The sequence below is a fragment of the Crotalus tigris genome, unplaced genomic scaffold, assembly GCF_016545835.1.
Source record: "Crotalus tigris isolate CLP2741 ecotype Arizona unplaced genomic scaffold, ASM1654583v1 scf7180000024366.1712601, whole genome shotgun sequence".
Lineage (NCBI taxonomy): Eukaryota > Metazoa > Chordata > Lepidosauria > Squamata > Viperidae > Crotalus > Crotalus tigris.
Genome location: NW_024100534.1, coordinates 619,301 through 641,625, shown reverse-complemented (window position 1 = coordinate 641,625; position 22,325 = coordinate 619,301). Strand labels below are relative to the sequence as shown.

At 38.4% G+C, this 22,325-nt stretch overlaps 2 protein-coding genes across 5 annotated transcripts in view; one reads left to right on the top strand and one right to left on the bottom strand.

The window, feature by feature from the left end:
* Positions 1 to 20,618, top strand: part of TGFBRAP1 (transforming growth factor beta receptor associated protein 1) — a 30,347-nt gene extending 9,729 nt beyond the window's left edge. For 2 of the 4 annotated variants that reach the window (XM_039327698.1, XM_039327700.1), the window contains exons 6-12: positions 780 to 1,121; positions 3,263 to 3,320; positions 4,135 to 4,278; positions 5,674 to 5,820; positions 7,015 to 7,174; positions 9,186 to 9,619; positions 10,145 to 15,558. In XM_039327698.1, the coding sequence (XP_039183632.1) occupies positions 780 to 1,121; positions 3,263 to 3,320; positions 4,135 to 4,278; positions 5,674 to 5,820; positions 7,015 to 7,174; positions 9,186 to 9,619; positions 10,145 to 10,333 (1,474 nt within the window). In that variant the 3' untranslated portion in view covers positions 10,334 to 15,558. Of the gene's footprint in view, positions 1 to 779; positions 1,122 to 3,262; positions 3,321 to 4,134; positions 4,279 to 5,673; positions 5,821 to 7,014; positions 7,175 to 9,185; positions 9,620 to 10,144; positions 15,559 to 18,378 lie in introns of those variants that run through there. The other 2 variants (XR_005554806.1, XR_005554805.1) reach the window with 2 other exon arrangements.
* GPR45 (G protein-coupled receptor 45) lies at positions 16,066 to 18,387 on the bottom strand. The gene is given in 5 exon segments (XM_039327701.1): positions 16,066 to 16,596; positions 16,599 to 16,876; positions 16,879 to 17,069; positions 17,071 to 17,153; positions 17,155 to 18,387. Coding segments are annotated over 5 exon segments (1,161 nt in total). The 5' UTR covers positions 17,683 to 18,387; the 3' UTR covers positions 16,066 to 16,515.
* Positions 20,619 to 22,325: the final 1,707 nt, after the last annotated feature.

Sequence of the window (22,325 nt, the reverse complement as noted above, 5' to 3'; positions counted from 1 at the left end):
GTAGATGTATACAAAAAACCCCCAAAAGTGTGGAAATTCTGAATTAGAAAGTACTATCCTTTTTGTTGTTTTTATTTATTTGTTTCTCTTGTACAGTGACTAGATGGCTTACAATATAATAAGTAAAAAAGTAGTACAAAGCAATTAAAATTAGGAGAGTTAAATAGAAAAGCTAAAAACCAAGACAATGTGTGGCATGTGTCTTCTCTACCTCATCAGCCACCCCAATGTAACAAGCCTCTCTCTGGGCCCAGGCCAGGAAGCAAAGCTAAGTTTTCAGGCTCTCCCAGAAGGCCAGGAATGTGGTGGCAGGCCTCACCTCCAATAGGAGCATATTCCTGAGGGCAGGGACCACACCAGAAAAAGCTTTTCTCCCGGACCATGCCAGTCAAAATTATTTGGCAGACGGGATCCAAAGTAAGCTTTTTCCGCTGTAGTGAGTGGAGTAGGCTAGTCCCATTGGGATGAGATAGTTTCTCAGATACCCTGGACCAGTCCATAAAGGGCTTGGAAGCAAATTGGCAACCAGTGTAGCTCACGCAACAACAGTGTCATATGTGTCAACTGAGGGGCTTCCAGAACTGACTGTGTTGCTACATTCTATACCAATTGTAGCTTCCAAATACTATTCAAGGGTAGCCCCATGTAGAGTGCATTGCAGTAATCTTACCAAGAGATGATCAAGAATGAGTGTTGTTATTGTGTGTGTGTGTAAGAGTGCACACCTCTATATACTTGTCTTCCTTTTTATTACATCTCATTTGATATTATAATTGCAGAAGCAGCCAGCTTGATGTCCGTGAGTTGATTTGTCTCTACCCCTTACTGTTGCCTACTTCCTCTTCATTCATGCGGTCACACCCTCCTCTGCATGAATATGCTGACTTAAACCAACTTACACAAGGGGACCAGGAGAAAATGATCAAGTGCAAGCAATTTCTCATGACCTATCTGAGTGAGGTCCGCAGCACTGACGTCACAAATGGCTACAAGGAGGATATTGATACAGCCCTGTTGAAACTTTATGCAGAGTCCAATCATGAAAGTCTTCTGGATCTCCTGGTCTCTGAGAATTCTTGCCTTCTGGCAGACAGTGCTGCATGGTTGGAGAAGCACAAAAAGTAAGCACAATATTCTCCAAATAATCCTAGGCTCTGTACAGCTCTAATCCAAAGCCCTGTCAACTTTGCCGCTCACCTTTTGGTATATTGAACCAAAAGCCTGTAACTCTTTGACATAAGCCAGTCACAGTGGCAACCTTTTTCGTTATAATTTGACTGATTGATTTAAATAATCCTTTTACAAACAGATACTGTAATACTACCTTTGTGTAGCTACTACTACTACTATTCCTAAAGGTGCTTTTTCAAAAGGCAAATGGACTTTGTTTTTCCTTGAAGACGTTTTGCTTCTCATACAAGATGCTTCTTCAGTTCTTCCGACTCTTAGAGAGAGAGACTGCTAACAACCAGATCAGGGCTTTTCAGCCTTTTCACAGATTGTACCACTTTTAGACATGACAGTATTCGAGTATCACCAGTGCTTAGCAAGGTATCAAACACTTGATGACTAAAAATAAAGGGGGGGGGGATTTGGGGCTTTACTGGTTAGATTCATTTGTTGCTATAGAAATGGCTAGTTTATAATATTACGGAAAAGTAAAAAGTTGAGGTTCAATGTTAATGCTTCCTCCCCCCCACTTTTCCATTTTTTTCTCACTCTTCGCTCTCAAAAGCCTCTCACTCACTCAGTCACACTTTGCTTGCAAAAGCCCCCCTCCACTCTCACTCACACTTTGCTCATAAAAGCACCCCTCTCTCTTACTCACTTTGCTCACAAAAGCCCTCTGCTCGCTTGCTCTCTTACTCGCTCACCCTTCGCTCGCAAAGGCCCCTCGCTTGCTCTGTCCTCATCGCTTCGCTAACAAAAGCTTCTTCTCTCTTTTTCTTCCTGTGTGTTTTCTCTCTCCTCTCCTGCGAAAATCTCCTTTTATAGCTTCTCCTCTCTCCACACTTCTCCTTTTCTCTTCCGGATGTACCGGAAGCTCCAATCAGCATGCAGCCGCATGTGCAGATCTTGGGGCTTCTGTCGAGCCCTGCAGCTCCAGTTGATCTCCTCCAGGCCTGCATGGCGTGCTTTAGATCGTTCCCTCCCCAGCTACACTTGGCTAGGGGTTGTGTATCACCTGCCAGGTGCTAAAGTACCACCAGTGGTACGCGTACCACCAGTTGAAAAGCACTGGGCCAGATGCCTGCAAGGAATATAAATCCTTCCATTGTCCACCATTCAGTCAGAATTGAAGAACCTTCTTGGATGAGAAGCAAAATGTCTTCAAAAACAAAGTCCAGTTGTCTTTTGAAAAAGCATCTTTGGGACAACCATGACATGGATGACTGAGAATCTCCTTAGACATACATCTTCATCTCCTCCTCCTTCTCCTTCAAATTTATATGTTTCACAGTTTCCAAAGAGTCAGAATCATAAATTAGATCATCTTAGGTTTCCAAACTAGATTCTCTGGATTCAAAAATTTATGTAAACTATTTTGCTGCTAGAATTGTCATTATTTATTTATTGAATTAGAAAAATTATATAGCTGTCTTACAGAAATAAATACCATAAGAGCCACTTTGGTCTAGTGATTAAGGCACCAAGCTAGATTCCAGGAGTCTGTGAATTCTTAGCATGGAAGTCTGCTGGTGATTTTGGGCCAGTCACTCTCCCTTAGCCCAACTTACCTCACATTGTTGTTAAGGAGAAAGCAGGAGGAAAAAGAACTAATATGTATGTTTGCTGCCTTGAATTATTTATAAAAATAAAGATGGGATAACATAAATCAGAAAGAATCTGATTTTCAAGATATACCCAAGTTAATTTTTCAAAGGACTGTAAACCACTGCATGAGTGGTGGCTTAGGACTGACTCTCATGTTCTGAGTCGAGGGTGATTTTGCTGAGCTAGCAAAATTACTTCTTCCTAGTAAATCTCTGCTATGTAAATGAAATCCAGGTAGCAGGCCATCTTGTGGATAGAGTTTGTTTCCTTGCATACTTTCATTGCTAAGCCCTCATTTGCCTCCTACTGTGGTGGAAGTAGATGATAAAGGCAAATTTGGAATAAAGTTATGCTAGCCTGAAACTGGAAGAATATATTGAAAACCTAAACCAAGGGCTTTCAAACTTTGTCCCAACTCCCTAAAATAATACATACTTATTCCTGCTGTACTGCCTAAGTCACTTGCTATTTCATATTCCTTGTACAGATTTTTTGCACTTGGGCTCCTGTATCACTCAAATGGTCAAGATGCTGCAGCATTACAGGTTAGTGTGCAGAATGGCTTAGCTCTTTCTTTCTTAGCTCATTTTGGCCTGTTCAAAACTTGTGGTGTAGTGACTTAGGTCCTGAGCCTGCAGATGGGAAATAAAGGTTCTACTCCTACCTTAGGCATGGAAGCCTGCTGAGTGACTTTAAGGCAGTCCCTCCCTAATCAGCATCGGTTTCTGCAACAAATAATTGCCATTCTAATATATTTTTGGACAGAGGCAAAAATATTAGGAATGGAGGGTGTTTACTAAGACCTACACATAATAAAATAAAGATTTAGACATTCAAAGAGAGGAAGAAAGATCTGTGTAATTAAAATAACGGTAGATAAAAGCGAATTTGTATATGTGTGTGATAGTGTGTGCACATAAATACATAGAGAATATAAAGTTGTCCTGTGGATTAAGAAGAAGATACTCTTATATGGAGTGAGGAATTGTTCTTGTAAACCTGTCTGCAACTTGTGAAAGAAACTAGGTAGTTTGCTGGCAACCCCCGTGTTCTTCTTGCTTTTGAATGTGAAACAGTGCATAGACCTAAGTTTTTATGTATGGCTTTAAAAAGCTCTCCTCTATTCCTCAAGGTCTGTTCTTTCAGGAGGATGGCCTAGAGCAGGGGTATCAAACTGCCTGCCTGCAGGCCAGATGCGTCATGGCGAAACCGCACCCACCGTATTGCTGGCAATGGAAAAAAGTCGCAATACGTCGCGTCACGTGACGTTGCGAGTTTGATACCCCTGGCCTAGAACCTAAGAAAAATAGCATTTGTCCTTTTAAAGATTGAAGTGAAACTTCTGTTTCTTTACTTTAGTTATGGATACAGATAGTCAATGGGGAGATTCAGGATTCTACACGCACAGACCTTTATGACTATATTGTAGACTTCCTAACCTCCTGTTCTGACCATGAATTGGTGTGGAAGTACGCAGAATGGATCTTGGAACATAACGAGGAGGTATGTGGCTAAATCCTTTGGTGAAAAGATTTAAAAATTGCTATTGCTTGGATAACTTGTCTAGATTAATTAGACCTATACATTGAGTTTTATTCATGAAATCTTTCATTCTGTTCCCTTGTTATTCCAGTATCATAACTCCCAAGCAAAAGTCACGGTGTTTATGAAACAAGTATCAAACTATCATTCAGGTGCAATTATAGTTGTAGGTACCAGGGTGTAGGCCTAACATGGGCCTTCATTTTTGTTGTTCCTCTTGTTTTTAAGGCAGTGTTTCTCAGGGTTTATTTTCCTTGATTTGGAGCATAGAATTTAATACCTGGAAAATGCAGTATTTTTGTTAGAGTTTTTATGAAGTCTAAATTATATTCCTCACTTTAAGGAGGGAAGTGCAAATATGTTAGGTTTTGTTTTGATTTTTCAAACACTACATTCATTTGTAATACAGTGTCTAATTTCTAACCAAAAACACATACCTAGCAAACGTAACATAAGTTTATTCCTGGTTTTTTTGTCATTGCTACACAATGATGAAATTTAATGATGAAAACCCAAATGCACAGCTATAGTATAGGTGGTACCTTGCTCAATAGTAGTAACTGTGAGAGGGATCTCGGAGTCCTAGTGGGCAATCATTTAAATATGAGCTAGCAGTATGCTGCAGCTGCCAAAAAAGCCAACACAGTGCTAGGCTGCATTAACAGAGGGATAGAATCAAAATCACATGAAGTATTAATACTTTACAATGCTTTGGTAAGGCCACACTTGGTCACCACGATGTAAAAAAGATGTTGAGACTCTAGAAAGAATACAGAGGAGAGCAACAAAGATGATTAGGGGGCAGGAAGCGAAAACATATAAGCAACAGTTGCTGGAATTCAGTATGTCTAATTTAATGAACAGAAGGATGAGGGGGACATGATAGCAGTGTTCCAATATTTCAGGGGCTGCCACAGAGAAGAGGGAGTCAAGCTATTCTCCAAAGCACCTGAAGGCAGGACAAGAAACAATGGATGGAAACTAACCAAAGAGGAAAGCAACCTAGAACTAAGGAGAAATTTCCTGACAGTTAGAACAGTTAATTAGTGGAACAACCTGCCTCCAGAAGCTGTGAATGCTCCAACACTGGAAGTTTTTAAGAAGAGAGTGGACAGCCATTTGTCTGAAATGGTATAGGGTTTCCTGCCTGATCAGGGGGTTGGACTAGATGACCTCCAAGGTCCCTTCCAACATAATAATGGTGGTAGTAGTAGTAGTAATAATAATAATTAATATTTTTTTTTCAATGTCTATGTGAATAAAGCAAGAAAAAAGTAAAGCGTTTCAGAAACTGGCCTATGAACTGTCACGTGTACTTATACAATTCTGGAATCTCTAAATGTTATATTGTTTTAGGTTGGTGTATACATTTTCACTAAAAGGCCCGTGGAAGACCAAGAGAAAAACAGCTTTAACCCAGATGATGTCATCAAATGCCTTAAAAAATATCCAGTGTCACTAGTAAAATACTTGGAATACTTAGTTCTAGAAAAAAGAATAAAAGTAAGTTTGGGTGAGGACTTCTGTAGAATATTAATGCTTTGAAAAGGACTATATAAATGTGTTTGTCTGTGTGTTCCAAGCTGTACTTGTGCATTTACATTTTGTGTTTTAGTGAATTCAGCATGCTTGCCTAATTCTCTTCTATAGAGTAACTTGGGGGTTGAACCCTCTATCCTCACCCCTTGTTTATTCAAATTCTAAGTAGAACTGCCAATGAAATTGGATGTTGTAAAAGTGAATGGTGGGAATGATATAAAATTCACATTTTATACATGTTTTTGTACTTATGTGCATTTGCTAAACTAAAAACAAAGAATTATTTTTTACATTATTTCCTCAGTTAGTTGCTATAGTTCAAGTGTAAAAAGAACTAACTGAAATGCCAGAAAAATAGACATCCTTCTCAGCTGTGTATAATACTGTACTTGTGTCCTGGACTGTAGCACAGATATGAAATAAATATTTTGACTGAATCTTTAATTTTCTTCTAATCTCAGAAGTGTTGTTGTTGTTGTTAATTGCGAAGTCGTGTCCGACCCATCGCGACCATGGACAATGTTCCTCCAGGTCTTCCTGTCCTCTACCATTTTCTGGAGTCCATTTAAGTTCACACCTACTGCTTCAGTGACTCCATCCAGCCATCTCATTCTCTGTCGTCCCCTTCTTCTATTGCCCTCAATCTTTCCCAGCATTAGGCCCTTATCCAGTGAGTCCTTCCTTCTCATTAGGTGGCCAAAGTATTTGAGTTTCAACTTCAGGATCTGGCCTTCTAAAGAGCAGTTGGGGTTGATCTCTTCTAGGACTGACCGGTTTGAACGCCTTGCATTCCAAGGGACTCGCAGGAGTCTTCTCCAGCACCATAGTTCAAAGGCCTCAATTCTTTGGCGCTCAGCCTTTCTTATGGTCCAACTTTCACAGTTATACATTGCAACTGGGAAAACCATGGCCTGGACTATACGCACTTTTGTTGGCAGAAGTATATATTTGGACAACTTTAGAAATTAAAATGTTGCTCTCCCAGAATTACTTTTGACTATGACTTCGTTGTTTGTGTATTATACTTTTAACGCACCTAAGAAATAGAAGCTTTTGACATTGTGTCTTAATACTTTATATGAGTTTTATTGAAATAATTGATAAAAATGGTGTATGAAAACTGTTTTGATGTTGGCTTGATTGCTTTTATTTTCATAGAAGGAAAAGTTCCACACCCATCTAGCAGTGCTTTACCTCAATGATGTGCTCCATCTGAAGTCACTGGGTGCTGAGAGGCAGGAGAAGCTGACCAAAATGCAGACAAAACTACGCAGTCTTCTGCAGAGATCTGAACTTTACCGAGTTCATTTCATTTTAGGTAAGACACTTCAAACTATATTTATCAGAAGCTTTTTTCTATCAAGAAATGTATTCTTTTCAGGGTTTAATTTATTGCATTTGAGTCCAGTGTTGGGCAGAGCTGATGTGTACTGCCAGACTCCAAAATGTTTGAGACTATTTCTCCATGTCCCCCCCCCACCCTCTCTCTCTCACACATACACACACACACACACACACACACACATTTCAAATCTCCTTTTGTTTCTCTTGTCTGGTGGACTGCCAAGAAACAGTTTGCTTTTGCCAGAGATAAGAACTGATTGCTTGCAGAAGACTTTCGAATCTACAGTTTGAAATGTATTATAGAGGCTCAAAGGTATGATGCCAAGAAAGGCACAACGTGATGTGAAGTTACGTTATTGTGGGATTATATTTAAGATCTTGTATTGAGACCAATTTTTATTGCTTTATGGTCAGCTTAGGTTTCAGGATAACTCAGAATTGATCCAACAAACTGAAATCTGAACCCTGCTAAAATGCAATATGAAACAGTTCAAGTAATTATTAGAAAACATACAGTACATTGCCACAATATCTGATACTGAGAAATTTAATTCTAGCAAACAGACAATACTGAATTTTTAAGGGAAAAGGATGAGTATATTAATTGTTCCATTAAACATGGTTCCATTAATTAGAGCTAGAATACTTGAATACTGCTCCAGGATGAATGTTAATGGGTTGTATTAAACCTTAATTGAAATGAAACCAAGATTCTGTGTTGCCATTTTAACTAATCTTTCCCTGAAGGTGTAATGGGGGTGCCATTTGATCTATTACATGTTTTAAAGATCTGCGGAGTTTATAATATTTGGGAATTGGACAGCTTTATTCTCCCACATAGAAAAGACTTTGAGGTTAAAGTCATCAGTCAGCATTTCTTATTCCCATTTTGGGGGATAACCATGGAAGAAACACTAATATGGTTGAAAAATTCATTTCTAAAATATATAGTTGGTTTCTAAAGAAGTGACATAGCTGTGTAATTAGAAGAGAAACAGGTTGTTCTCCATTTGCCTATTATATCAGAAAAGATTTAACAGTTGATTCAAATTAAATAGAGTAGATAATTCTTCAGCATTGGGCCTTACTTGTAAGAAATCCTACATTTTTCTACATGATTTGTGATCATGTTGGGAAAATATGCCAGGAAGAATTTTCCTTACCCTAACAATTTTTATTTATAAGTAGCAAAGGTTTGGGTGAAGTTTATTGTTAAGCAGATTGTAATAATAAATCTTTTGCTTACTTCCATGTCACCAAGATTGTAAGAGAGATACTGTTCATGCTGATTACTTAATTTAAATTGCTGTTATAATATTTAAGGTGTTGCATATTAGTAATATTTTGAAGTCATCTAAGAATCATCCTAGAAGAGCAGTCACTGACATGTGAATATGACTGCTATCAGGATGCATTATCTCTTAGATTATCAGCCTGGATTCAAATTAAAGAAATAATCTTCATAATGCAAGTAGACTATAATTTTGTTTGTGTACTTCGTGTTTGTTTCAGTCAAGCAGTCCAACTTACCTTTCTACTGAAAAGGCTGATAAAAATATTGTTTTAGCTCGTGTTATGAGTTTTCTGATGACTAATCACGATACCCTACAATTATATGTATATTATATGTGTAATGTTTTGCACATATCTTCAGAACAAAACTATGTGAATTCACACCCCCATTTTTGCTTTATAAAAGTCAGAAGTCTAGTAGGTATCTTGCTCTGAATGTATTTTTCAGTTGACTTCTTATTGTGTAAAATAATCAAGAGTCTTGTATCAGCTTAAAAGTTCACAGATTGATTGTAGATTTTATTGACTGTGATTAATTTCACTAGGTATAGAGGCATCTTGAGCTGTGCATCTATGGAGGGAGAATAAGAGGGAGATAGAATATCTGGATATGAAATGTATTGTAGGCCAACCCAAAAGAAATAAACATCCCTTCTTTTCACAAGGCTTATATTTAAATTTGCATTTGGCAGATAAAATTGCCGGCACAGATCTTCATGCTGAGTGTGCAATACTGTATGGAAAGTTAGAAGAGCATGAAAAAGCTCTACGTATTCTGGTCCATGAACTGAAGGACTTCTCAGCCGCTGAGGACTACTGCCTATGGAATTCCGAGAGCAAGGGTCTTCCCTACAGACAGAAGCTTTTTCATATGCTGCTCTCAACATATTTCAATTCCAGCACACCCAACCATGAACTGAATATGGCAGCCGTTGACCTTCTGAACAATCATGCAGCTGAATTTGATGCTGCATGGGTTTTGCAGTTTATTCCTGCCAGCTGGTCCATACAGCTTCTCTCCTCGTTTCTGATGAGTGCAATGAGGGAAAGTCTCCATTCACAAAGAATGGCTGAGATTGCACTGAGCTTAGCAAAAGCTGAGAATCTTATTTACAAGCATGAAAAGGTAAGTTTATAAGGTTTAATCAACAGGGATTTTTGCTTGCAAATTTCTCCTTTTTAATTCATCGTAGACCAACACACTCTAATTTTTGTGGTTCATATGTACATGACAACTTATTTATGATTCCTCTCTCTTCTTCCTGTGCTACATCTGTATTAAAAACTGTGAGCAGGAGTGGGTGGGTGGGTCTACCTTTCTTGATTTTTCTTTGCTTCTCCCTTCCACTGCAATTAGATTCCCAAGCTTTCCAAGGATCCAACCAATCCTCAAAGAAGCCTTTTCAGAAAAATACAAAGTCTCCTCTCACTTCCAGGATGCTGCCAAAGATCTAGTGTGATCATTCCCATTAAGTATTATGATTTCCCTAAAGGAATGTTAGAATTGTGTCTCAATGAATGCAGGAAGCTGGTGTAAGAAAATGGCCATTCAACCTCCTGTGGTCAACTTCCTATCTCACCAATAGTGGCTTTTGCAAAAATAAAATTCGAACAACCTTACAGATGTTTCTCTTGTTGTTGCTGCTTTTAGGTGAAACTAAGAGAAAGCCCAATCCTTCTTTCTGACAAAAAACTCTGCCAGGTGTGCCAGAAACCTTTCAGTGAACCTGCCTTTGTCCGTTATCCCAATGACACTGTGGTCCACATGCACTGTGCTACAAAGAGACTTATGAATTCCAACACAAACCATCATTTATCCAGCTCCAGTGGACGGACATGAAATGAATTGGGTCAGTGGCTGTGCTAGTGTTGGATACCTGGGAGTCACAAAAGAGAATCTGCTGGAAAAAGAACAAAGCAAGAAGAAGAGGCTGGCTTGGCGTAGATGGGAAGGAACAAGCTCAATGTGAAACATAGCCACTGGAATTTTTAAAAAGTAACGGCACAAGAAATTACAGGGCTTTATGTAGAATGGATCCTTTCCTCACAGGAACGGTGAGTGGTTCAGCATGGAAGAACTTATTTTTTTTAATTAAAATTTGCACTGAACTTTGTTATCAACTGGTCTTGAAATGAGAGAGGACAGCATCACGTTCTGTGCTCTCAATACAGTTAATATTTGAAGCACTTTTGAGCCTTTGTTCTCCTCCTTTCTCTGCCTTGTATGTTCACCTATTACATACTGATGGAAGCACTGAGCTCTTAGTAATTCCTGCATTAGTTATGAGCAAGGCAGGACAATGCAAAGACCACTGACTCACTATTTCCAACCTTAGGAATAAGTCAAAATGTGTGTGTCTCTCATGTGGGAAGCATATAACCTTTGGGATTGGGGGGAGGTCTGGTGGAACAGACTGTAGTAATTGTAATGACTTATTTATTACCATGCAATTGTTATGTAAATACTGTTGAATGAAAAGGTTTTTTATATCTCAACATTCTCTAGAACCAACATAACTAATCAGCGATTCCTGGGTAGTGTTTTTTGTTTTGTTTAAAAGTCTGTACCTATCATTACAAAGAGCCATTGTTAAGCTTGCCTGCAAGCAAAGAAACCAGTGCCTCTCCTTTGCAGGAATGACATGAAAACTTTTATTCTAAGGGATAATAAAATGGGAAAAAAATCAAATCAACAGGTGACTTCTAAAGGTGCTGAGTATGCTTGGTAACAGTTAATAAACTACTTCATGGATTCTGAAACAGTGTGCCAAACTCTTTGAAACTTGCCAGGTATCTATAATGCCTTCTACATTTTTAATCTGCAGAGATTATATGCCCATCCAGTCAAAATCAACTCTGAATACATATGCAAGTAAGTTTAAAAGTACAAAATCAAAAATATGATGATGTGAAGTTGCTTTTTCATTTATATTTCCCCTTCTCTTTCTCTCTCATACCCCAAACTCATACCTGCTTCTCCAGTTCAGTGTTACTACTCAAGTTAAAGAGGGAGGCACTGTGTTCTTGGGTTAGTTTACAAATTACAGCTTCAATTTATTTTATTAAAATTTGGAACAGGCTGTTCCTCATATTCTTGGGGACCCATTTCAACTGAAAGCAAGGATGTCTTTTAGCAGGTTTTGCTGACAAGAGTAGGGTAAAGTTACAGAAAGCTCAGCAAATGGAATTTCTTTTAGAATTCCATTTATCTCTTTTAAGGTGGAGAGTTGTTCACACACTTCACAGTGTAGTAAGGAAATCCGTTCTCTTAATAGGGAAGAAAGGAAAAGAATATTCAGGTGGTTAAGATAAGATTTTTTTTTTCAAGTTCTGAACATAACTTTTGTTTTATTGCTTAAATGTATAGGTTTCTCCACTCAGCTTCATATTTTCTATATCACATGGAAGTCTTAGAATGAATCTCTTCTGTTCAGCTTTTCAGCTTAATAGAATTATTTAAAGAGAAGCACACAATAGCATCTCTGCTGTTCATAGCTGTCTTAGGCACATAACCAAAGAAACTGGCAAGTTATTTTATGAAACTGGGTAGATGTTTAAAGCAGAACAGGAAACTGGCCCCTCAGCTACATATGGTCCTTTGCCAGTGCTAGACGTTTTAGGCCATCTGCATTTACGATTGACTTCTTAAAAGGCCATTGTAACAGAAACCATAGATGATGCTCAGTGTGGATGCTAGAAATCAGATACTTTGATTTTCATACTAATTGAACATTAGGGTTATTAAAGTCTAGAAAATGAGCACCGTACCACTAAAAGTTTGGAAGAATAAACTTTGTATTATCTGCATACTTATGAATGTATATTAGCAAGCAACTCACCAGCTATATCCTCATACAGCTTCTAGGGCTAACAATTACTAATAACTACTAAAGGATAATATTTATAGTTAAGGGTTGACATGAGGGGTTCTTGGTGCTCTCTGAGCTTGCTTGTTTTCTTGCAGATATTTTATTATCCAAATCTGCAAGAAAACAAGCTCAGAGAGCACCAAGGATTCTTCAAGTTACTAATCACCTTGGTTTAAGGAAAGATATTATTTAACATATATACTTGTTCCTTCAAGTCCTTCTTGACTCCTGGTAACAACATGCACAAGTCTGTGTAGTTTTCTAGACAACAAGTTTCCATCTACTTCAATTAAACTAAATCCAATTGGATTGGGAGGTTTTGTGCAATGAAAATATGTTGTGTAGGTTTGATATTCCAAAGGTGCTTTTTCAAAAGGCAATTGGACTTTCTTTTTCCTTGAAGATATTTCTCTTCTCATCCAAAAAGATTCTTCAGTTCTGACTGAATGGTAGAGAATGGAAGGATTTATATTCCTTGCAGTCATCTGGTCTGAGAGTTGTTGAGGCCACGGAGGTTTATCTGTGCCCTCAGTCTGTGGGGACCTGTGTTGCTGTTTTACAGCATTCATATATTTTTGCAGTATGTGTCCTAATGTGTGTTTTATTTAATTAAACCAGGAAGTTTTAAATGTTTTGATAATGAGCATTGCAGGGATATGATTTTTTTCCCTTTCTTTTACATACATACATACATACATACATACATACATACATATAAATAAAATCTTCACAACAGTACTATAACATGAATGTGTATAAAAATCTATCCTTGTGAAGATGCAGCTTCACAACAAAGCCTCAATACTTGTGATATTTTTAACTTCACTGAGGTCTAAATCTGTTCTTTTGTTTTTTATTATGCTTGATAAGACCGCTGCACCATTCCATTCCCTCGGATTTGTCTATTGGAATTAACATTTGTACATGTTAATTTTTTCTTTTTTACATTTGGCTGAGAAGTTATCTTTGGATTTGCTTACTTTTGGCTTAGCATGTTGCATTCTAAGTTCAGGCTTGGTAGGTTGCCCTAGCTAAGTTTGGGGGAGGGGGGAAATCCCCCTTGTTTATGTGTGATGTAGACTGAGATCAAATGAAAGAAACATAAGGAAGTGGTATTTTAAGCATCTTCCAAAACTATGCATATGTGAAGTGTATCATTTGTTCATTCAGTAAACACTATTAGAATGAGTTAGCGCACAGGGATGAAAGAATGTGCTCAAAAGAGAAATCATAATTACTTCTTGGCTATGAGGCTTGTAGGAAGCCAAAGGCAAATCATGTCTCCTTGGCAGAATCAGAAAAGAATGCAGGGGAATTGCTAATTTGTCAGCAATTAATTTCTTGAACTAGTAGTCCATATTAAATAAAAGTTAATTGTAGTAAACACTTTCTTCTAGTTTTAAAAAAGACCAGTTTCAGAATTGGAGAGACCCTTGATATAAGTTTTTGTTTTAGTTTAGAATCTGTTTCAGATTAGACACCATTGCTAATTTTGGAGAGTTCATTCCATACCAGCTTGGCTGCAGCAGGAGAACAATAATAGCAATTCATGTTGCTGCCTCATTTCTTATGGCCAACATGATGGTTTCTATTCTTCCATTTCTCTGCTGGAGGGAAAATTGCCTATCTCATGATTTTGAAGTTTCCTGAAGCAAAGATAATAATTCAGATTCAAATTCTTTTATGGGAGATTTAGGCATGAAAATAACTAGAATCAGGCAATGCCCATCTATCCCTAGCCTTCCTATGATAAGATTGTGAGCAGTACAACTTTAATTGCAAACCCTTCAATGGCCTTCCCTCTCATCCTGGGAAATTGGGAGAAAGGATGGGACTAAAGAAAGCATTCCCATTTCCCCTCCAAAATATCATTTTTAATGTGGAGAAACCCCAGTCTTTACAATGGAGAAGTATGTAGACAGGACTACAATGCACATGAAGCACTTCAAGAACTATTGGTCAAGCAGGACATAGGATTTGGTCACCTGTCTTCTTTCCTATTGTTATCATAACCTGTCCTAGAAAAGCATTATTCCAATTAAGACCTCTTGAGAAGATCCACTCCTGACGAGCCTAGCTGAGAAATTTCCAAATAACAGCTGTATCCATAATGAATCAGACAAGCAGCAAAAAGCTTTGCAAAGCAGAGAGAAGAGCCTAGATAGATAAGTGCTTAGCACTCTGTTCCAGTACCAGAGAGGCTTCCCAAGGAAGCCTCTGTGCTTGGCAGGTGAAGCCACATTTATGAGTTGGGCCTTCAGTCTGATCAATTGGCCATCTGCTGACTCTTGCCAGGCTTTGGGGAAATCAGCCATGGCTATGCAAAGGCAGCAGCTTCAGGATGAGCTCCCCAAAGCCTTTCCCTTGCTTAGCCCCCCTCCTTCCCCCTTTATTTCTTCAATAAAGGAAAAAAAAACCAAAAAACCTGGGAGGGACAAGCTCATTAATCTTTCTCTACCCAACTAAACTAAACTAAACTAAACTAAACTAAACTAAACTAAACTAAACTAAACTAAACTAAACTAGGCCTCTGTCCTCCAATCTCTATCCCCTTTAAAAACCTTATTTGCTAAATTTGGAAATAGATTTCAGGTTTCCAAGCTTTTTGCTGCCTGACTGCCTTTAAGACCCAGCTTCTGCTGTAGCCATTTGTTGCATTTGTGTTTTAGATATTTTCAGGCATGCTGCAAAAAATATTTTTTTTGCTTACTCTTTAGTCTGGAATCAAGGTCAGTAACTTAGAAATTTTTGTCACCCTTTTCCAGGCATGCAGTGAATTTAGCAAACAAGGTTTTTAAAAGGGAGTGCCAGCTTTCCCCCCTCCCCCTTTCCTGAGGAAATGTGGGTTTCTGGGGGAGGGAGGGAGATAAGCAAAGGGAAGGTTTTGGGAAGCTTGTCCTGAAGATGTTACTTTAGTGTGCCTGGTCTGGTCTCCCAAAGTCTAGCAAAGCCAGGAGAGGTTTGTATTCTCCTGATGGCCTGCCAGTTAGGGCAGAAAGCTCTGAAAGCAGCTGCCATTTCTGACTCATATTGTCGGAGAGTGCTGAAAACATTGGCTCCCTCCAGGAGGCAGGGGAGCAGGCCTGTCAGAGTAGGATGAGGGAAGAGGCAGAGAGGCCCTGCAGCATCCCCATGGTCAGTCCTAAGAGTGAATGACCCGCAGGAGTGTTGCAGCTGTTTGTAACTTTGAAACAGGATAGTATGTAGTTTCAGGGGGAGGAGGGCCTGTTGTAACTTCAAAAGGTTGTTAAGTGACCTGTCATCTCTCGGGGAGTACATGTATTAAACAGTGTTTAATAATTTAATAATTGTGTCATGGTTGTTGCATATTTTCCTTTGAAATCACAGCGATGAACAATTACAATCAGAACTGTTCTGCATATGTGTAGGTAAAAGATTGATTTGTTTTCCTTCTGTTACAATCTTGATGACCACAATATTTATTTGACGGAATTTGTTATGGATTTTGTGTGCAAAGAGAAGCAATTTTGGTAATGACTGGAGTGGGGTAGAAGGTTAAATCATCCATGTTCTATAATTTGAACCATGATTATCTTACATTATTTAAAAGATAGAGATCTAAACTAACCTCAATTGTAAAATGTCAGAATGTACTTGTGCAAAAATGGCTCTCTCTGTAAGATATTCAGATAGCAATTTGATACTTGTTTTTGCAAGACAACCCAATTTGATAGAAAGGATAGACACTGAAATTTGATGTTTATTCTTTTAACTGGAAAAAAATAAAATTACAAAGGCAGTGTTATTATTGGCAGTATATTTGATAAAACCACACTTTCTCTTATTCTGAGGGTAAGATTAGGATAACATAGCATAATAATGTGCTGTAATTTAACTTGAAAGATGGAGAAACCTCAAATATGATGCATAGCTAATACATACAACAGTACTGTAGACAGTATTAACAGTATTAAAGGCAGTATTAAGAAACATTTCTAATTTCAGAACTGATAACCACTCACCAAGGATTTCTTTTACCAGGATGAACTACCTAGAGTTCATTAAACCACAACTTGAATTCATTCATTCCAGAGTTTGGACACACAAATCCTGTCTTGCTATTGGCTGTTGTTTCTCCTTTCTAATACATTAATGATCAGGGTTTATCTCTAAACTCCAGATGGGGAATAACTTAGATATATATTGTACTTGGCCTTATTCTCTGTTTTGTCCATCCAGGCATTTCAGGAAAGATTTTAAATGTTTTGGCGTGTTTTGGCATTCCAGACAGGTCTTATGGAATTTCTTGATCCTTCAGCAGCAGATGATGGGGTTGAAAACAGACTTGAGATAACTCAGGCACAGTATGTAAGTGCTAGTTATATAGAAAGAGGGGCTGTAACAGAACCACTGGCTGAAGACTGACATCAGGCTGAAGACTGTGTGAGGAAGCCAGCATAGGGAAAAGCCAACAAACAGAATAGAGATGGTAGTGAATGCCCTAGTTTTGAAGCTCATGTCTATGTTAACGTGGTAAGGCTTTTGCAGTCCACCAGACTTAGCCTGCTCACCTGGCTGAGGCAGATGTTCTAAGTGTGGTTGTGGATCCGGACTGTGTTCTGACGGACAGTGTTTAGGATGCAAAGGTAAGAATACAACATACTGCCAAAAGGGATAAAGAAAGTGGCCACAAGCAACATCACTGCATAAGCTCGGTCTGCAGAGAACTCAGTGTATCCAAGGCACACTGGGGAGTCTGCTTGGCACTTCCACAAATGTCCATCTGACAATGGAAGGGAAAGAGATACAGAACAAGAAGACCCACGAAACCAGCTATCACGGTTTTGGCACGACAAGGGTTCAGCTTGTCTTGGTGCTGGACAGTGATGAGGAATTAATCCACACTAATGATTGAAAGTATTGAGATGCCTTCCTAGACAAAAAACCAGTAAAGCATAGCAGATATGCGGCAGACGTGAGCTCCAAAATTCTAGTTTACTGTAATAATGCTGACAGCAGTAAATGGCATGCAGAGTAAAGACAACATAATGTCAGAGAAAGCCGGTGTAGCAAAAAGCAGATTTATTGCTGAACACATGGCTGGCTTCCGGTAAACAATCAAGCAGACAATAGTATTGCCTAAGAATCCAATGGCAATCATAAGGAGCATTACTGTAGCCATTAATATCCTGAGTGAAACTGGCAAGGATGTATGAGCAGCGGTGGTGAATTGGGTAGTCGCATTAAAGGCAAAGAATATGTCTGAAGGTGTCTTGTTCCATGCCATTCTAAGCCAAATACTAGTATCAGAAAGGCAAGGCCACCATAGTCTTCTGTCCAGCTGTTCAACTGCTGCCATTTCTCCATTGTGTTTGCCACGCTACTCTAAACAAAACTGAGTCCCTCTCAGCATGTCTGTAGAACAGATTTTCAGCAATCACTGACAGATCATAGCATACTGTATAAGTTGTTGCATTTCTGAACAGAGACAGTAAGGAAGCCACTGCCAAGAACTTTTCTTCAGGGACTTTCAGATATAGAAAACTGGATAAAATATTCAAAAAAATGTTTGAAATTCAAGAAAATGTGACCAACTGTTAGGAATCAATATCTATCTTTAAAGCTCTTTCCCCTCCCCCAGTAAGAAAGTAAAAAACATAAGTATAAATATTCCACTTCATAAATATAAAAGACCATGCATGTAGGATTGGAAAACACCCCATAGCCTTATGTAACCTTCCCTACACTTATTGTACACATTGATTTTGTATCATATTTGTTGAAAGATGGCTTATTTTTTGAAATAGGATCCTGAGTTCACACAAAATTTCCATCAGTCCTACTGTATCTCTGGGGTCAAATGAGAGCACAATTAGACATTTCACTGCTGCTAGTAAAGTTCCAAACTGAGTTGGTTCCCTAAATGTATTGCCATTTTCTTGTACTCTGTTCACCCAACAACCAATCTGCTCTGGTTCCATCTTCTGATATCATACTGCATGAAGCTACATGCTCAGGAAGACCACTGTATTCAATTCCTGATTTCTTCACACAGAACAAGAAGATTCTGAGGGAATCCATTATTTCAGAAGATCTGCGAAGAATTTAAACAACCGCTCTTTAAAATGGTCTTAGTTAATATGCATCAATAGAAAACTGAATCTCAAAATCAGGTGATTCAAAAAATGCTGCTCTTCGACAATTCATCTGCTCATTTAGGTCTAGTGGTTAAGGCACCAGGCTAGAAAGCGGGAAACTGAGAGTTCTAATCCCACCTTAAGGCTCAAGCCGACTTCTTCAGCACTACACTTGAGGGGAACATATGCATCTATTGTTTGGGGAGGGTGGCACAGGCATTCCTTTTATACATCCGTGAATTTTAACATTATGGTTAGGGGCCTCAAACAGCAAAGCACAGAACAGGAAGTCTGATCAACTATCAACCCCTTCACAGCACAGCTATGTGGCAATGACTAGTAGCAATTGTGGACAACTCTGAATCAGCTTTTAGCCATAAAAACCCGCTGGGCCAATCACTCTCTCTCAGCCCAACTCACCTCACAAGGTTGTTGTTACAGGAAAAATAGGAGGAACGTGTGTTGTATATGTTTGCTGTCCTGAGTTATTTGTAAGAACAATAAAGGCGGGCTATAAGCAAATAAGTAAAATAAATTTTAGAACTGCAGCACGCCATAACTGATATATTATGCCTGCTTGGCAGCTTATCAGAAAGTTGTAGCTAAGACTAGCATAGCGTCCTGGCACTCATACGGCCCCTTTATTATTTTTAGAAATAACTCAAGGTACAATATCCAATATACCTTCCTCCTCCTATTTTCCACACAACAACAACCTTGTGAGGTGAGTTGAGTTGAAAGATAGTAACTGGTTCAAAGTCACCAAACCAGCTTTCATGGCTAAGGCAGAACTAGAATTCATAGTCTCCTGTTTTCTAGCCAGGTGCCTTAACCACCAGACTAAGTTGGCATTCCCACAGCATTTGCCTCCCACATAACAAGAATGAAGGCTTACCCAATAACCATTTACATTTTTTTTCATCTTTTCTGCTTTGTTTCCAGAATCAATAACCCATAAAGAAGATTTGCTATGTGTGTGTCTAGTTTTTTCAATATATACCAAGCCTTTCAGTTGTTGGGACTACAAACCGAAAATGCTTTACTGGCTCACAGGAAATTCTTGCCCCAATAAATAAACCTCTGAAACAGAAGAAAAACTTATTAATGCATTCTAAAACAATCCAAACCAAAACTCATTTTATATCCTGTAATAATGACCATCTCTGATCAACTGAACATCCCAATATGGCAAACCTCTGCAAAGAAGACAATTGTGCAAGTCAGCATAGTTCACTACAAGCCTCTGCTAGGCTTCATTCACAAGGCCACTCAGAAACTGTCAGGCAACGAATAACATATGGTTGTGCATGTCACAATGACAGTCCCACATATCCTCCAACCATGTATTTTGATTTACCTTTGATGCTTATTAATTTTCTTGTCCATTTTTGTTATTGTTGAATCCTATTCTACCTCTTTAAAAATACTTTTAATTAATAACTGAAAAACCAATGGAATTTATTTGCCAGAGAGATATTTATCCTAAATTAGACATTAGTTTACCTGAGACATACATCCCCATTTGATTTCTCTGTCTTGATTTGCAAATGAATGTGCTTATCAATTCATTGCAAAACCATATTATCTTAATATATGGTAGTATGAATTTTCTCTATGTGGTATCTCATGATGATTTGGATGAGCAGTGAAGTAATCAACATGTATATGCAAACCTGGCTTGGAGTGTTTTCTTTTGCTTTTTAAAATCCAGATAGGTCTTTAGTGGAGTTGACAAATTGCTTTTGCATTCAAATGTCAAAGCAATTTGTGAATGTTAGGGCAGATGCTCCACGGTTACCTTGCATAAAATTGAACTGTAAATACTTGATTTGAGTGTTTTCTCCAAGCATCACCCTAATGTTCACCATTCAAAAGAAGAGTTGTTGAAAATGGGGCAAAATCTATCAAACACTCCTACTCTCATTTTAAGGTAATTTTGCATAGTTCACACACATAGAGGCAACTGAAAAGTAAGGAAGCTGTTGATATATTTGTTAATTATTCTTAACATAATTCTTAATTATTATGCTCCTTTAATTTAGCCAATCATTCCAAGCTAAAGTGATTTCAGCTATCACTGAAATTTATATCACTTTATTTATATATTTATTTATTTATGAGACTTATATACCGCTTTAAGTGCAAGCACTCTCTAAGCGGTGTACACCAGTAAGCAGTGTATATATATATTTACATTGCCCCCCAACAATCTGGGTCCTCATTTTACCTCCCCCGGAAGGATGGAAGGCTGAGTCAACCTTGAGCTGGGACCGGTGAGATTTGAACCGCTGACCTGCTGAACACAGTCAGCTAAAGTGGCCTGCAGTACTGCACTCTAACTGCTGCGCCACCTCGGCTCATTTAGATCATTTTTTTCAAACAGCGGTGAAAGTTGCATCAGAAGTAAGGCAAAAATTATTTTGCGTATTGGAGGACCATCAGTCTCCTTACTGTAGCAGGAGTCCCTGCAGGGAAAAAGAGTCTAAGAGGCAGGATGACTAACATGACTACGGAATCAAAGTCCTGCTCTCTTTGAGTATGCATTAACATGCACATACCAATTACATCATTGTGACTAATTATTTTGACCTTCCTTGCAAATGTATAGTTGAAAGGGAATAGAGAAAGCAGAAAGCAAAACAAAAAACAAAACCCCACCCTCAACTTATTAAAGCCAGAAGGGTGACTAGGTCAGTGCCAAGGAATTGGGAGATCAATTTAAGAAGAGAGGAGGAACCATAATGTTCAAGAAAAGTAATTTGTAGGATCATGTAATACATATAAACACGTCTATCATGCTGGTCCCTTCCAGGTTAAGCAACGTGCAAAATGCAGAAAGAGTTAATAATAAGGAAGAGGAATTGGCTAAAAAGAATCAGGTTTCTATCAATACCATCTACTATACATCTCCATACTTCTCTGCTACCATATGAGCCCTCACTCCGCCTTTTTGTTCTTCAAATTTGTGGTTTTTGAGGATTTCATCAAAATCACCATCAACAAAATTTCCCAGTTCTACTTTCCCCCCAACCCATTCTCTTTTCTTGTATGCTTTGTGAGTCAATCTTTCTCCATTTTCTTCACATGAGCCAGACATAATCATATTTTCTTTATTCTGGGCACTCAAGGAATGTTCAGAGAAAAAATGTGCTTCCTCCATAGTTCAGCATTTGACTAGTCACTAGGACATTCAAGTCCAATCATAATCCAACTGAAGCAAAATCCAGCTGTTTGGGGTTAATCCAGATTTCAGCTGCCACAAGTCTAGGGAGGCTATTGGGGCAGTTGTTAAGCCATCAGACTAGATACCAGGAAACCCTCAGTTCTAGTCCTGCCTTTGGCACAGAGCCTGCTGAGTGACCTTGGCCAGTTACTCACAGTCCCAGGAAGAAGGTTTAAAAAAAAAATCCCAAAAACCTTGCCAAGAAAATTGCAGGGACTAGATCAGGCAGTAATTAATAACTGACTTGAAGGGGGACACCGACACAGACAGATACAAATATACATAAATACACACACCTTAGGGAAGTCTTATTAAGCAGCGGTTACAGCATTTGCATAGCTTCTAAAAAATTTTATCCACTTCGGCATCTTTAGTAAACGTTCTGCCAAGGTATACAAATTAATCTACTAGCTGTGATTTTTTTTGCCATTTATACATAATACATGATTATTTAGTTCATGAATTAGGCAAACACAAAGGGCTTGATCTTTAATAGATTAAATTTCAAATCTTTACTTCTGCTTCTATCATAAAAGCTAAATTTATCGCAAGTCATTCAGATTCTCATATATCAGAATATCTGTTTATAAATAAAACACAAATAAAAGATGGACTAATTCCATTTTTAAAGGAATGACTCAG